Source organism: Lactuca saligna, chromosome 4 (genome assembly GCF_052625555.1).
Source record: "Lactuca saligna cultivar CGN05327 chromosome 4, ASM5262555v1, whole genome shotgun sequence".
Taxonomy (NCBI): Eukaryota; Viridiplantae; Streptophyta; class Magnoliopsida; order Asterales; family Asteraceae; genus Lactuca; species Lactuca saligna.
This window is the reverse complement of record NC_136420.1, coordinates 113,951,085-113,962,583: the sequence shown is the minus strand read 5'-3', so window position 1 is coordinate 113,962,583 and position 11,499 is coordinate 113,951,085. Positions and strand designations below refer to the sequence as shown.

Sequence of the window (11,499 nt, the reverse complement as noted above, 5' to 3'; positions counted from 1 at the left end):
TTGAAGTTGCTTTGCATAAGAACCTTAGATCTAGCCTTTATCATGCTTTTTGAGCCTTATAATCTTCATTGATGCTTTTGGACACGTAAAGATAGAATCTTTACGTGATAATCGGACTAAGGAAGCTCAGATCTATAAAGTGTATGCGGTGGTTTTGATCAGAATCGAGTTTTTAGGATTTGCATGCATGTGACTCGGCGAGTCGTTCTTCGAACTCGGCGAGTCCGGTCACAAGTCCCCGATGTTTACCCTTTGAGTGATTCCGAGTGGAGGCCAGTGAGCGGTAGGGTGGACTCTGTGAGTCGAAGGGTAGACTCAGTTATGGTGGGACTCGACGAGTTGTTCATACAACTCGGCGAGTCCAAGGCAATCTTCATAGAGCGAAGAACAACTCGTCGAGTTGTTCATATGGCTCGGCGAGTCGGATGCAGATTGTCTGAGTTTTTGAATCGAGAGGGTACTCGTCGAGTCGATGCCATGCTCGACGAGTAGTCACGAGTAGGGTTGAGAAGTGAGATTAGGGACTCGACGAGTTGGCGGCCCAACTCGGCGAGTCGGGTCAACTGTAGGTTGACTTGACCAGGAGAGTTGACTTTGACCAGGGGTATAAGAGTCATTTTACCCAATGCAGTGTTTAGTATCTAATTGTGTGTTATGGAATTATAGCCGGGGAGATACCGGAGCAGCAGCAACAGTTAGTTTCCCGAGCCGTGCACACAGTAGCCAGTTCATGAGGTGAGTTTCCTTCCAGTAGGAACGGGTCTAAGGCCACAATGCCGGCCCGTTCAGTTAGCCGTAGTTTCTGGACTTCGGTCCAATGTAGTAGTTAGTGTGTTTGACACCTCCGTGGCTCAGACAAGATTTGTGTGCTTATGCTAGTTGATATGTTATGATATGCTGTGTTCAGTTAGTCAGCTTCGGACTTCGGTTCGATGTAGGGGACAAGGTCCCAGACAGTCAGCTTCAGACTCAGTCCGATGTAGGGGACAAGGTCCCAGTCAGTCAGCTTCGGACTTCGGTTCGATGTAGGGGACAAGGTCCCGGCCAGTCAGCTTCGGACTTCGGTCCGATGTAGGGGACAAGGTCCCAGTCAGTCAGCTTCGGACTTCGGTTCGATGGAGGGGGCAAGGCCCCAGTATATGCTTTATATGTTTATATGGTATGTGGTAGTTTGGGGGAGCTCACTAAGCTTCGTGCTTATAGTTTCAGTCTTGGTTTCAGGTACTTCCGCAAGCAAAAGGAAGAGCTCGGGTTGATGGCATCGCACACACCACAGCTTTAGCTTTATCCTGGGAGTTGATTCAGTTTCTTGATATGTTTGGATACAGTTGTGATACAGTTATTCTCACAGTATTTTATTGTGGTTCTTATTATGTGATACTCAGTTTCGTGGTTTTTGATATAATAAAAGTCGAAATTTTTGGGTAGTATTTTTGGGTTGTTTCACTTACGATCAACCCTTTTCAGATGGGTATAGTTGTGCCATAACCTAAAAACTGAAGAACACACATCCATTTCACAGTGTACAGATATGAAAACTCTTCATCTTCACGAGAGTTTGATGTCAATGTGAACGCAATTTAAATTATGGCAACCATTTTCAGAAGTCCTTGAAAAATAGCAGTCAAATGAACGCCATAAACTCCGATCAACCAAAGCTTTTCGTTTCTCCACCATTTTTCTAAATCAATCCCTAAACATAGAAATGATATGAAATAGACAGAAAAAATTGAATTTTTAGAAATTGATTGTTCTTGAAAACCCATTACCCATAAGCATTCTTAGATTCCAAAATCGATTTTGTAGTTCTAGAAACAAATCCAGAAATTCGATTATTCTAGAAGAGAACACCCTGAAAATTGATTATTCGTTTGTGTATGTGTATGTATGTGTTAAAGAGGAGTTGTATACTCATCTGTGACCCCCACTGCAAATCATCGATGGGTCCAGACATGACTTTGACTCATCGGTCGACCAAAAACCGTTCACCACCACTCATCGATACATTTAACCGAGATTAGGGTTGAGAAGGAGATGCAGGTGTAGATCAATAGAAGAGCCTACATCCAGATCTAAATTCGTTATCGGATTTGGAATATAGGTCTTGACCCAGTTTGGGTTTAAATTCCCTCATCGTCTTTGTTGATCCAATTGGTCGCTACTTCCCCGGTGTACAAACAGATCGGTGGCGTCTGAAGGTTATCGGGCGCCATCTAGCGGCGGATGGTGTAGGTGAATGGTGGTGGCAGTTGTGGTGTTCTTGAGAGAGTGAAAGTGATGTAAGAGGGGTAAAAGAGATGAGAGGTACCACCGGTGATGTGTGTGTGAGAGAGAGAGAGTATATGTGTGTGTGAGTGAGAGAGAGTGACAGAGGGATCATAGGATATTCTATAATTTTTAATTACTAAAAATCATTAACATTAATTAAAAAAAAAAACAATAAAAGGGGCATAATCATCTTTTTAAGTGGCTAGGGACCAAAACCGATAAAAAGATCTAATTTTGGACTAATAGTGCATCGACGTTTAGTTTTGGACCAAAAACACATAAATTTGTCAACCACATAGACCATTTTTGCAATTTTGTCTATATATAATCTCCGAGAGTTGAAATCTTCATATAATTCCCAAAATAACAACATTTTCTAAAATTTGTTTAATCACTACATGATTCACTATTCAGTAAGGTCAGTTGCCACCTTATTTGCCTTCTCAACAATATTCTTGATTGCATCATTTGTCGCAGTTTCTACTTCTTCTTTCTTCTCAACAAGTTTCTCAACAAGATCACTTGCGGTTGTATTTGTATTCTCAACAATTTTCTTAATATCATCATTTGCTGTAGCTGTCAAAGTATCTTTCTTCTCAACAAGTTTCTCAATAACGTCACTTGTGTTTGCACCTATCTCTTCAGCACGTTTCCCAATAGCATCAGTTGCATCGTTTATTGATGTGTCTTTCTAAATAATAAAAAAATGTAAACGAATTAGAAAACGAATCTATGCTCTACCAATATTATGTCAGGTTGTAAGACTCGGCTATGAAACATTATAAACTAATGTTAGATATGATGTACAATTGTACCAATATATGTTTACACACTTCATTTCACAAAGTTTCTAATATTTTGCACAATTATTTGTTAGTTAACGTTAGTTTCTTCATAACGTCAAATGCTTTCTTTATTATATAAAAAGATAACATATATATATATATATATATATATATATATATATATATATATATATATATATATATATATATATATATATATATATATATATATATATATATATATATATATATATATATATATATATATATACCAATTGATTCTTAACAATTTGACAGTTTATGCACCATATTTGGCTTTGCCTGCCTATATTTGATGTACCAGACAAACATAAATATACAGAAATATGAATAGGTGAATATTTGTTAAGTAAAATAGGAAAAAGAATTTACTAAGCAAGAGGTCTGAAAGCGGGATGTTCTGAGGCAAGGGAAATCGGTTGTTGCCTGACCCACATGGACAAACTTCGGTGTCGAGACTTTCCCTACAATCTGTAAAGAAAAAAAAAAAGAGGAAGTTAGAGGTGCCAATTTCTAATTAGTTTTGCTGATTAAATTATTTGAGTTATATTCAAATGAGTTTGATTTAGTCAAATTATATATATATATATATATATATATATATATATATATATATATATATATATATATATATATATATATAAGTTCTTTTGTGAACTCAGACATACTAAACTCTAGAATTTTTTTTTTCCGGATAACATTTTTCAAAACGAAAAACTACCTCGACAAGTAGGTATAAAAATATGCATATTTGAACCAAAAAATGTAATTAAGCCCTTATCAAACCATTCGTATATAAATGTTGCGTTGCATCTAAGCTAATTTTATGCTATAAAAGATTAAACAAACTTTTTCTTTTTGAAAGATGCAATGCACATTTAATCATGCATCAAATGTGTTTATCCCGACACATTTATAGTTTTCAATCTTTTTATGTTTTTTTGACGTTTTTAAGTTGTTATTCTTTTAAACGTTGACATTATATTCTTTAGCTGCGTTGTTTTTGAAAAAAATTTATAAAGCTGGAGAGAGAGAGTATATATATATATATATATATATATATATATATATATATATATATATATATATATATATATATATATATATATATATATATATATATATATATATATATATATATATATAGAGTGAGAGAGAACCAATATTAGTGTGAGAACCTTAGAACTTTTAATCCAACCAACATTTTTGGAAACCAACACCACTATTTGAGTGGAAATTGTCTTTAAGATAGATCTAGTCTAAAAAAAATTGACAAACTTTTCTTTTTGTTGAAACATGCATGTATGAATGTGCATGTACACAGATTTGAACATGCACATTTATTTGTGTTTTTTTTATGTTTTTAAAAATGCATTTCTTTAAGCGCTGCTCTTAATATCTCATGGTTGTGATGTTTTTGAAATTTTTTGAAAAAAAATACAAAATGTGAAATGTTCATGTATTCATATATATTTTAAAGAAAATCATTAATTTTTTTGTTTAGCCTAGTTATGGACTAAACGTGACATTTGAAGACTTATGGTAGACTTGGTTTCAAAAAATGTTGAGCAGATTAAGAACTCTTTATTACGGTTTTTTTTTTTTTTGTAATATTATTAAGAGACATACATCATTAATGCAAATAATGGTTAATAAAACAAGACGTAAATTACAATTTTCGACTGTCAAAATAAAAAGAAAGTCAAAGGCCTGACCTGATTGGTGTTCATGCAAGTCGTCAATCTAACACAAGTCACTGGAACAGCAGCCATTTAGATTTGAGAGGTTAAGGAGTGTGTCTGTGTGTCTGGGTGAATATTGAAGAAGGAAAAGTTTCGATGGTTGTTTTATGGGGGAATTATGAGATTATTTAATAGGGTGGCTGTTGCAGGGGGTTCACTTTGGCCAATGGGTTAATGCACGTCAATTGGAGGGATGAGTGGTGTACATTGATGATAGCATGTGGACAATAGAGACTCATTTGAATCATGTCGACGGATGTTAAACTACATAAATGATCCTTGTGGTTTTTGTTGGTTTGCATATTTGGTCCTTAACTCATTTTTTTCTTAGGTAAATTACAAGAATGGTCCCAATGGTTTAGGGTAATCTACGCACTTGATCCCTGAAATATTTTTTTAACTCGGATGGTTCCTAGCCATCGTATGTGATTTTAAAACTAAAGGCAACAAACTATACGTTGACAAATAAGATGTTTTGTCCATAATGGTGGGCCAATGATGTTGTCTGACAGTGAATGTGGTATATGATCGGTGTTTATGTTCTCACCATTTTATGCAACATTTTATTATATCTAGATACACAAATGTCATTAATTATATTCCACAAATTGCATTCATTATCAGAATTCTCCTTAATACTCAAATGTATATTATTCGGATGCAGATTGATTAGAATGGTGATTGTTGAATCGTCCGACATGCTATCTACATTTTTTGCCTCCATGCATGTTGATTGCTGACTCTTCTTAAACTTTATTCATTATCAACAAATCAAATAAAACACTAATTCTCTCATCTCTTTCGCTTTCTGTTGTTTGTAAACGATCTCAAAAAAGCTTCAAAGCTTTTATAGAAGAGAGTCTCCATATATAAAAGTAAAACCCTTTGTTAGTCCCTTCGTTTTTTTCTAACGACGAATATTCCAACTACCATTGGACACTTTGAACTCTCTTCTTTTGTATATATGTGAATGCAAAAAGACCATAATTCTGGAGATCCGACCAAACCATTGTTAGAGACTTTGATTCCATTATCGATGATTAAGAGTCAAAGTTGTTGGAGATTCAACCATCGTAGATGAATAAATAATTGGCATGGTAGCTGGAGAAATACTAGAACTGGAGCAAGTAACGAATCAATGTCTTTTTAGAAACAACATAGATGAAGCAGGTGGCGAGTTGAGTATGGACGGTTTTTCCATGTCACACAGTGGCACCGACTACGTCAGACTTTCGCGTACGCAGTGCAAAAAATTTTGATTTTTTTTTCTATTATTATACCACTATTATTTTTTCCCGAGTCACACCTAATCTGAAATCCTACGTCCATTCCTAGGCGAAGGTCCATATAATGCGCGGGTTAAAGTAATATTATTAAAATATTGAAAAAATATATGTAGTTTAAAATAGTTATGTCATTGACATTAACATTTACATAATAACTTCACACTAAGTTTTTATATATAATTTCAACTATTTTGAACAATATTACTCATTGACTTCTAACTATTGTTTGTAAAGAAATTAAACCGAATATTATTCTCGATTTAGTGTTCTTTTTTCATAATTATTATAATCGAATAATTTAAATTTTTACTTGTGTGGTTATCTTTTAAGTTCGATGATAAATATAGATATAAAAAAATATATTACTTTTTTAATATTATTGTTAATTAATTTACAAAATCACTTTGAAAAATATAATGTAAATATAAAAATAGTTTTAAGATATTATTTTAGTTAATTTCACATTTCAATTGAGGTTGATATTTAACACGTTTAAACATTTTAAGTATTCAGAAACATAAACTTTAATATTTTTTAAGTTTATTTGAAATTTTGATTTATGTTTTAAATCAAATACCATATTTACTATAACAAATTACATATACAATTTTGATAATTTAAAGTTTAATATAGACATTGTATTTAACATCATATTCAAATTGAAAAGGACAAAGATTAGTATATTAATAATTCAAATAATCTACTATATTAATGATATATTTAATAAGTTACATAAGTTGAAATTTTAAAATTCTTGAATTTATTGATAGTGAATGATTCAATTATATATATATATATATATATATATATATATATATATATATATATATATATATATATATATATATATATATATATTGATTTGTATGTATAACAAATAACAAATAGTATAAAAATACTATAATTTTTAGAAACACAAAAACATATATTTTAAAGTTTGTATTTCATAAACATATTAAACACTCATAATCATACAAAAAGAATACATAGAACTTAAAATACGCTTAATATATTTGATACTTAAAAAACCATAATAAAATTATCACTTGTTTATAAAACAAAACATATTTCTTCAACTCTTCATATTTCTTTAACTTTTCGATCCTTTCATGCATTATGTTAGTGTAAGATCCCAAAAATCGAGGGTAAAAATTTTATTTTTTTTAATATATAGATTCAAAAATCCATTTGCATTTATCCAAACATTAAGGTATTCCAAATTAAAACAATTATTAGAGTAATTCCCAAAATCATAAGTTGCAGAAAAACATAGGTGTGTGCGTTGCGATTAAGTCGGGCGTTCCCTTTCGAACCGGAAGTACCTTTCTCGTATTAGAATACCCTTTTCTTTAAATACATTTCATTTTGAAAATATTTACCAAATCCTCAGTTTGAGTTCAGATTCTCCCGAGAGTATATCTGAATCCCTGAAACCAAGGCACGTCCCAAAAATATGATCCAAAAATTTCATTTTACAATTTTATAGAATAATAATCCAAACATTTTCATACAACCAAGAAAGACCAAAGTGTATTACTACATCACAAATATTAGAGTAAATATCAAAATACGGAATAAAGTGGTGTGTTCTCTGCAATCACTCCAGACTTTTCCCTTTCGATCCTAAAGTACCTAAAACATAAACCAAAAACCGTACACTCAGAGCTTAGTGAGTTTCCTAAATTACCACTTACTATACATAATAATCATATACTAGGCCCTCGCCCCACATCGGGCCTTGCCCGATATCAAGTCTCACTCAGCCTCGGGCCCCGCCTGACATCAAGCCCCACTCGGGTTACAGATCTATCATTCATTAGGCCCCACCTGGTACACATATAAACATATAATTATGCTAACACGTTTGATAATTACTAAGTCAATGGCCTACAATTCAGTTATCGGGCTTCACCCGGCATCGAGCCTCACTTGGTATACATATCAACACATAACACATGCAAGAGTCACACAGACATCTAACATCCTAACATAATAATAATGGGCCAACATTAGTGCCTTCGACCCGCTAAACCAGTGATGAAACTCACCTCAGACCGTTGAATCTCATAGATAATCCTCTGGCTGTTGGTCCGCTAAAATCCCCGCGCTATCAACATTAAATATCATCCAATTAATAATTGGATCCCGACCCATACCCAAAGTCCAAACTAGGATAAAGACCATTTTACCCTTTACCTAACTTGGCCCAAGGTGTAACACCTGTGTTTCCGGGCTAAAAGCATTAATAAAGTTGTAATAGTCTAGGTCAACCTTTGTAACTCATTTTGAAGTAATAAAGAGGAATTATGTGAATATTATGTGAATTATATGCTTATTTGCTTAATTATTATGATTTAATTAATTAATAATAAAAAATAAGCATTTAAAATAAATATTATAATGTAACGACCCGTTCCCGGTATGTTGATTTATTGGTAATTATAGTGAGTTTTCTAGAGGGACTCGGCAAGTTCTAGCCTGACTCGCCGAGTCGGGTCGCGTCTGAGGGCACGTGTGAGCCGGGGACTCGACGAGTCCATGTCCCCGACTCGGCGAGTCCATCTGTCTGGGTGAAACCCTAAAATCCCCGGGTTGCCCACTATTTATACCACCTTATAGCCCCCATTCTCGCCTCCTTCACCCTGTGAACGCAGTGATAGAGCCCCAAACCTCCATTGAAGAGCTTATATGTGTTTTGGTGCCATTTTGTGAAGGTGTGAAGAAGGAGAAGAAGGAAGAAGCAAGGAGAAGGGTTGTGGTGCAAAGATCCAAGGCCAAATCAGAGTTTATTGAGGTATTTTCGGAGTTCCATCTCATATTATGCTTTAAACTTCCATTAGGGCTCTCCTAAGAGCTAGTTGCTGCTTGTTTCAAGCCTTACACTTGCATGAATGTCTTATTAAGTCGATATATCTATGGATCTGAATGTTGGGGTGTTGTAGAGCCCATATCTACTGTCTTTTTGGAGTTATATTGCATGATAACCATAGATCTATCCATTTTATGCATCTTTTAGCCTTATTTCCCTTATTCATGAGGTTGTGCACGTAAAGTTGGAAACTTTACGTGGTAAAACAGCTTATTGGACTTAGATCTATCAATTGTATTCATTGGATTCAAACAAAATCAAGTAAAAATTAGTTGCATGGCGGCGACTCGGCGAGTCGGAAGAACGACTCGATGAGTCGGGTCGCGAGTCCCGAGTCCTTCAGTTTTATCAGTGTCGAGTGGACGAGGTGAGTCAGGAAGTGGACTCAGCGAGTTGAGAGTGGACTCAGTGATGGAGGGACTCGACGAGTTTGTTCATACAACTCGGCGAGTCCAAGGCAATCTTCTTGGGATCAAGAACAACTCGTCGAGTCTGTTCATCCGACTCGGCGAGTCGGATGAAGATTGTCTGAGTTCTTGGATCAAGAGGGTACTCGTCGAGTCGATGCCAGACTCGACGAGTAGCAGTGAGTAAGGGGGAAAATGGGAGTAGGACTCGGTGAGTTGGGTGGCCCAACTCGGCGAGTCAGTCCAAAGGAGAGTTGACTTTGACCAAGGGTAAAAGAGTCATTTTACCCCAAGCGCAGTGTTTAGTATTTGATTGAGTGTGTTTATGGACTTGTAGCCGAGGAGATTCAGGAGCAGCCGCCGTTAGCTTTCCGAGCCACACACTCAACAGCCAGCTTACGAGGTGAGTTTCCTTCCAGTAGGAACGGGTCTAAGGCCACAATGCTGGCCCGTTCAGTTAGCAGTAGTTTCCGGATTTAGGTCCGATGCAGCAGTTAGTATGTTCGATGCCTTCGTGGTTCGAACAGGATTTGTGTGCTATGTTTTATGTGTTAAGTATTATGTGTTCCGGGCCACGGCCCGATGTAGCATGTCGTATATGTGTTATGCTAGTTGATGTGTTATGCTATGCCATGTTCAGTCAGTTCCGGACTTCGGTCCGATGCAGTTAGTTCCGGACTTCGGTCCGATGCAGTTAGTTCCGGACTTCGGTCCGATGCAGGGGACAAGGTCCCAGTCAGTTCCGGACTTTGGTCCGATGCAGTTAGTTCCGGACTTCGGTCCGATGCAGGGGACAAGGTCCCAGTCAGTTCCGGACTTCGGTCCGATGCAGTTTCCGGGCTTCGGCCCGATGCAGTGGGCAAGGCCCAATATATGTTTATATGTTATTGTATGGTATGTGGTAGTTTGGGGGAGCTCACTAAGCTTCGTGCTTACAGTTTCAGTTTTGGTTTCAGGTACTTCCGCAAGCAAAGGGAAGAGCTCGGGGTGACAGCATCGCACACACCACAGCATAGCTTTATCCTAGGGATGTCTCTTGATGTTTTGGATTGATGTAGTATGATACATTTTTCCGCACAATATTTTATTATGTTTTGGGGATACATCGCGTATGTTTTATGTTATGATACTTATATTATGGTTTTGATTATATAAAAAAAAAAAAACGAAAATTTTTGGGTCGTGTTTTTGGGTCGTTTCAAGTTGGTATCAGAGCCCTGGTTTGAGGGATTCGGATACACTTCCGGGTGTATCTGAACTCAAACTAAGGGAAATAAAAGATTTTAATGAAAATGTTTTACAAAAAGAATTTTGAAAGCACTCGGAAAGAAAGAATTGTTTTTTAACAAAGATAGAGGTGTGTGTGCGGTCAGCCGAGCTCAAGTAAGTACTCCCAGATTACCCATACAAGTTATTTGTTCAGTTTCAGTTTCAGTAGAACAGCATGCTAGTATAGGGCTAAGGATCTAGGAGAATGCCTTATGTGCCTGCTTATGTGTTACAGATTTATGAGTATTGTATGCTAGAATTGAGTAGACAGCAGTAGGATAGCCTGTTTAGGTTATGCCTGATAGTAGGAGCTTAGCATCCTATGCTAGTGCAGTTTCTTGTTATAAGAATGGCTTTGCCTGAGTCTATTTCCCGTGTCCGAATGCTGCTTGCTTCGTGCTTAGTGGGGTTCTGAGTAGTGGGAGTTAGCCATTAGGTGAACACGTCACACCACATGTGATCAGGTTTGAATAATCCCAGAGTGCTGGAACTGGCTCTACTACGCAGCTCTTGTTTGAGTCCAACCGTTGTAGGGACGGATCTTTTACTTGAAGGATTATCTGATCCTCATCACATGTGATGGTGTTTAGGTGGTGGCTAACTGGCATTATGAGGAGACCTACAGCAGTTGAGGACCAGTCGCGTCGAGCTTGAAGTTTCCCTAGGGCAAGCCTAGGATGAGAGTAGCAGAGAATGGCAGTAGTAGAAGTGACTTGGTGGAGTCAAGGCAGTTCTTGAGGAAAGTACGGATAGATGTGGAAGGTAGTAGGGGCCCATACTACTGAAAGCAGAGGATCCGTACTCGAATTAAGGAAGGCCAAGACAAGACCAGGA

At 36.4% G+C, this 11,499-nt stretch overlaps 1 protein-coding gene across 1 annotated transcript; it reads right to left on the bottom strand.

Moving 5' to 3' along the window:
* Positions 1–2,571: 2,571 nt before the first annotated feature.
* Positions 2,572–4,967, bottom strand: LOC145038760 (uncharacterized). Its single transcript, XM_078987012.1, has 3 exons — positions 4,808–4,967; positions 3,465–3,563; positions 2,572–2,959 (listed from the first exon to the last, which is right to left on the bottom strand). The coding sequence occupies exons 1-3, from the start codon at positions 4,862–4,864 to the stop codon at positions 2,675–2,677; spliced, it is 441 nt and encodes a 146-aa protein (XP_078843138.1). The 5' UTR covers positions 4,865–4,967; the 3' UTR covers positions 2,572–2,674.
* Positions 4,968–11,499: the final 6,532 nt, after the last annotated feature.

What these genes read in the sequence shown, in the direction of transcription:
- LOC145038760 (XM_078987012.1), bottom strand. Translation starts at nt 4,864, where the DNA reads ATGGCTGCTGTTCCAGTGACTTGTGTTAGATTGACGACTTGCATGAAC. An exon ending in CTTGCATGAACACCAATCAG is followed by an intron (nt 3,564 to 4,807) that starts GTCAGGCCTTTG and finishes TTTTCTTTACAG; the next exon opens with ATTGTAGGGAAAGTCTCGAC. An exon ending in GCTTTCAGACCTCTTGCTTA is followed by an intron (nt 2,960 to 3,464) that starts GTAAATTCTTTT and finishes TTTATTATTTAG; the next exon opens with AAAGACACATCAATAAACGA.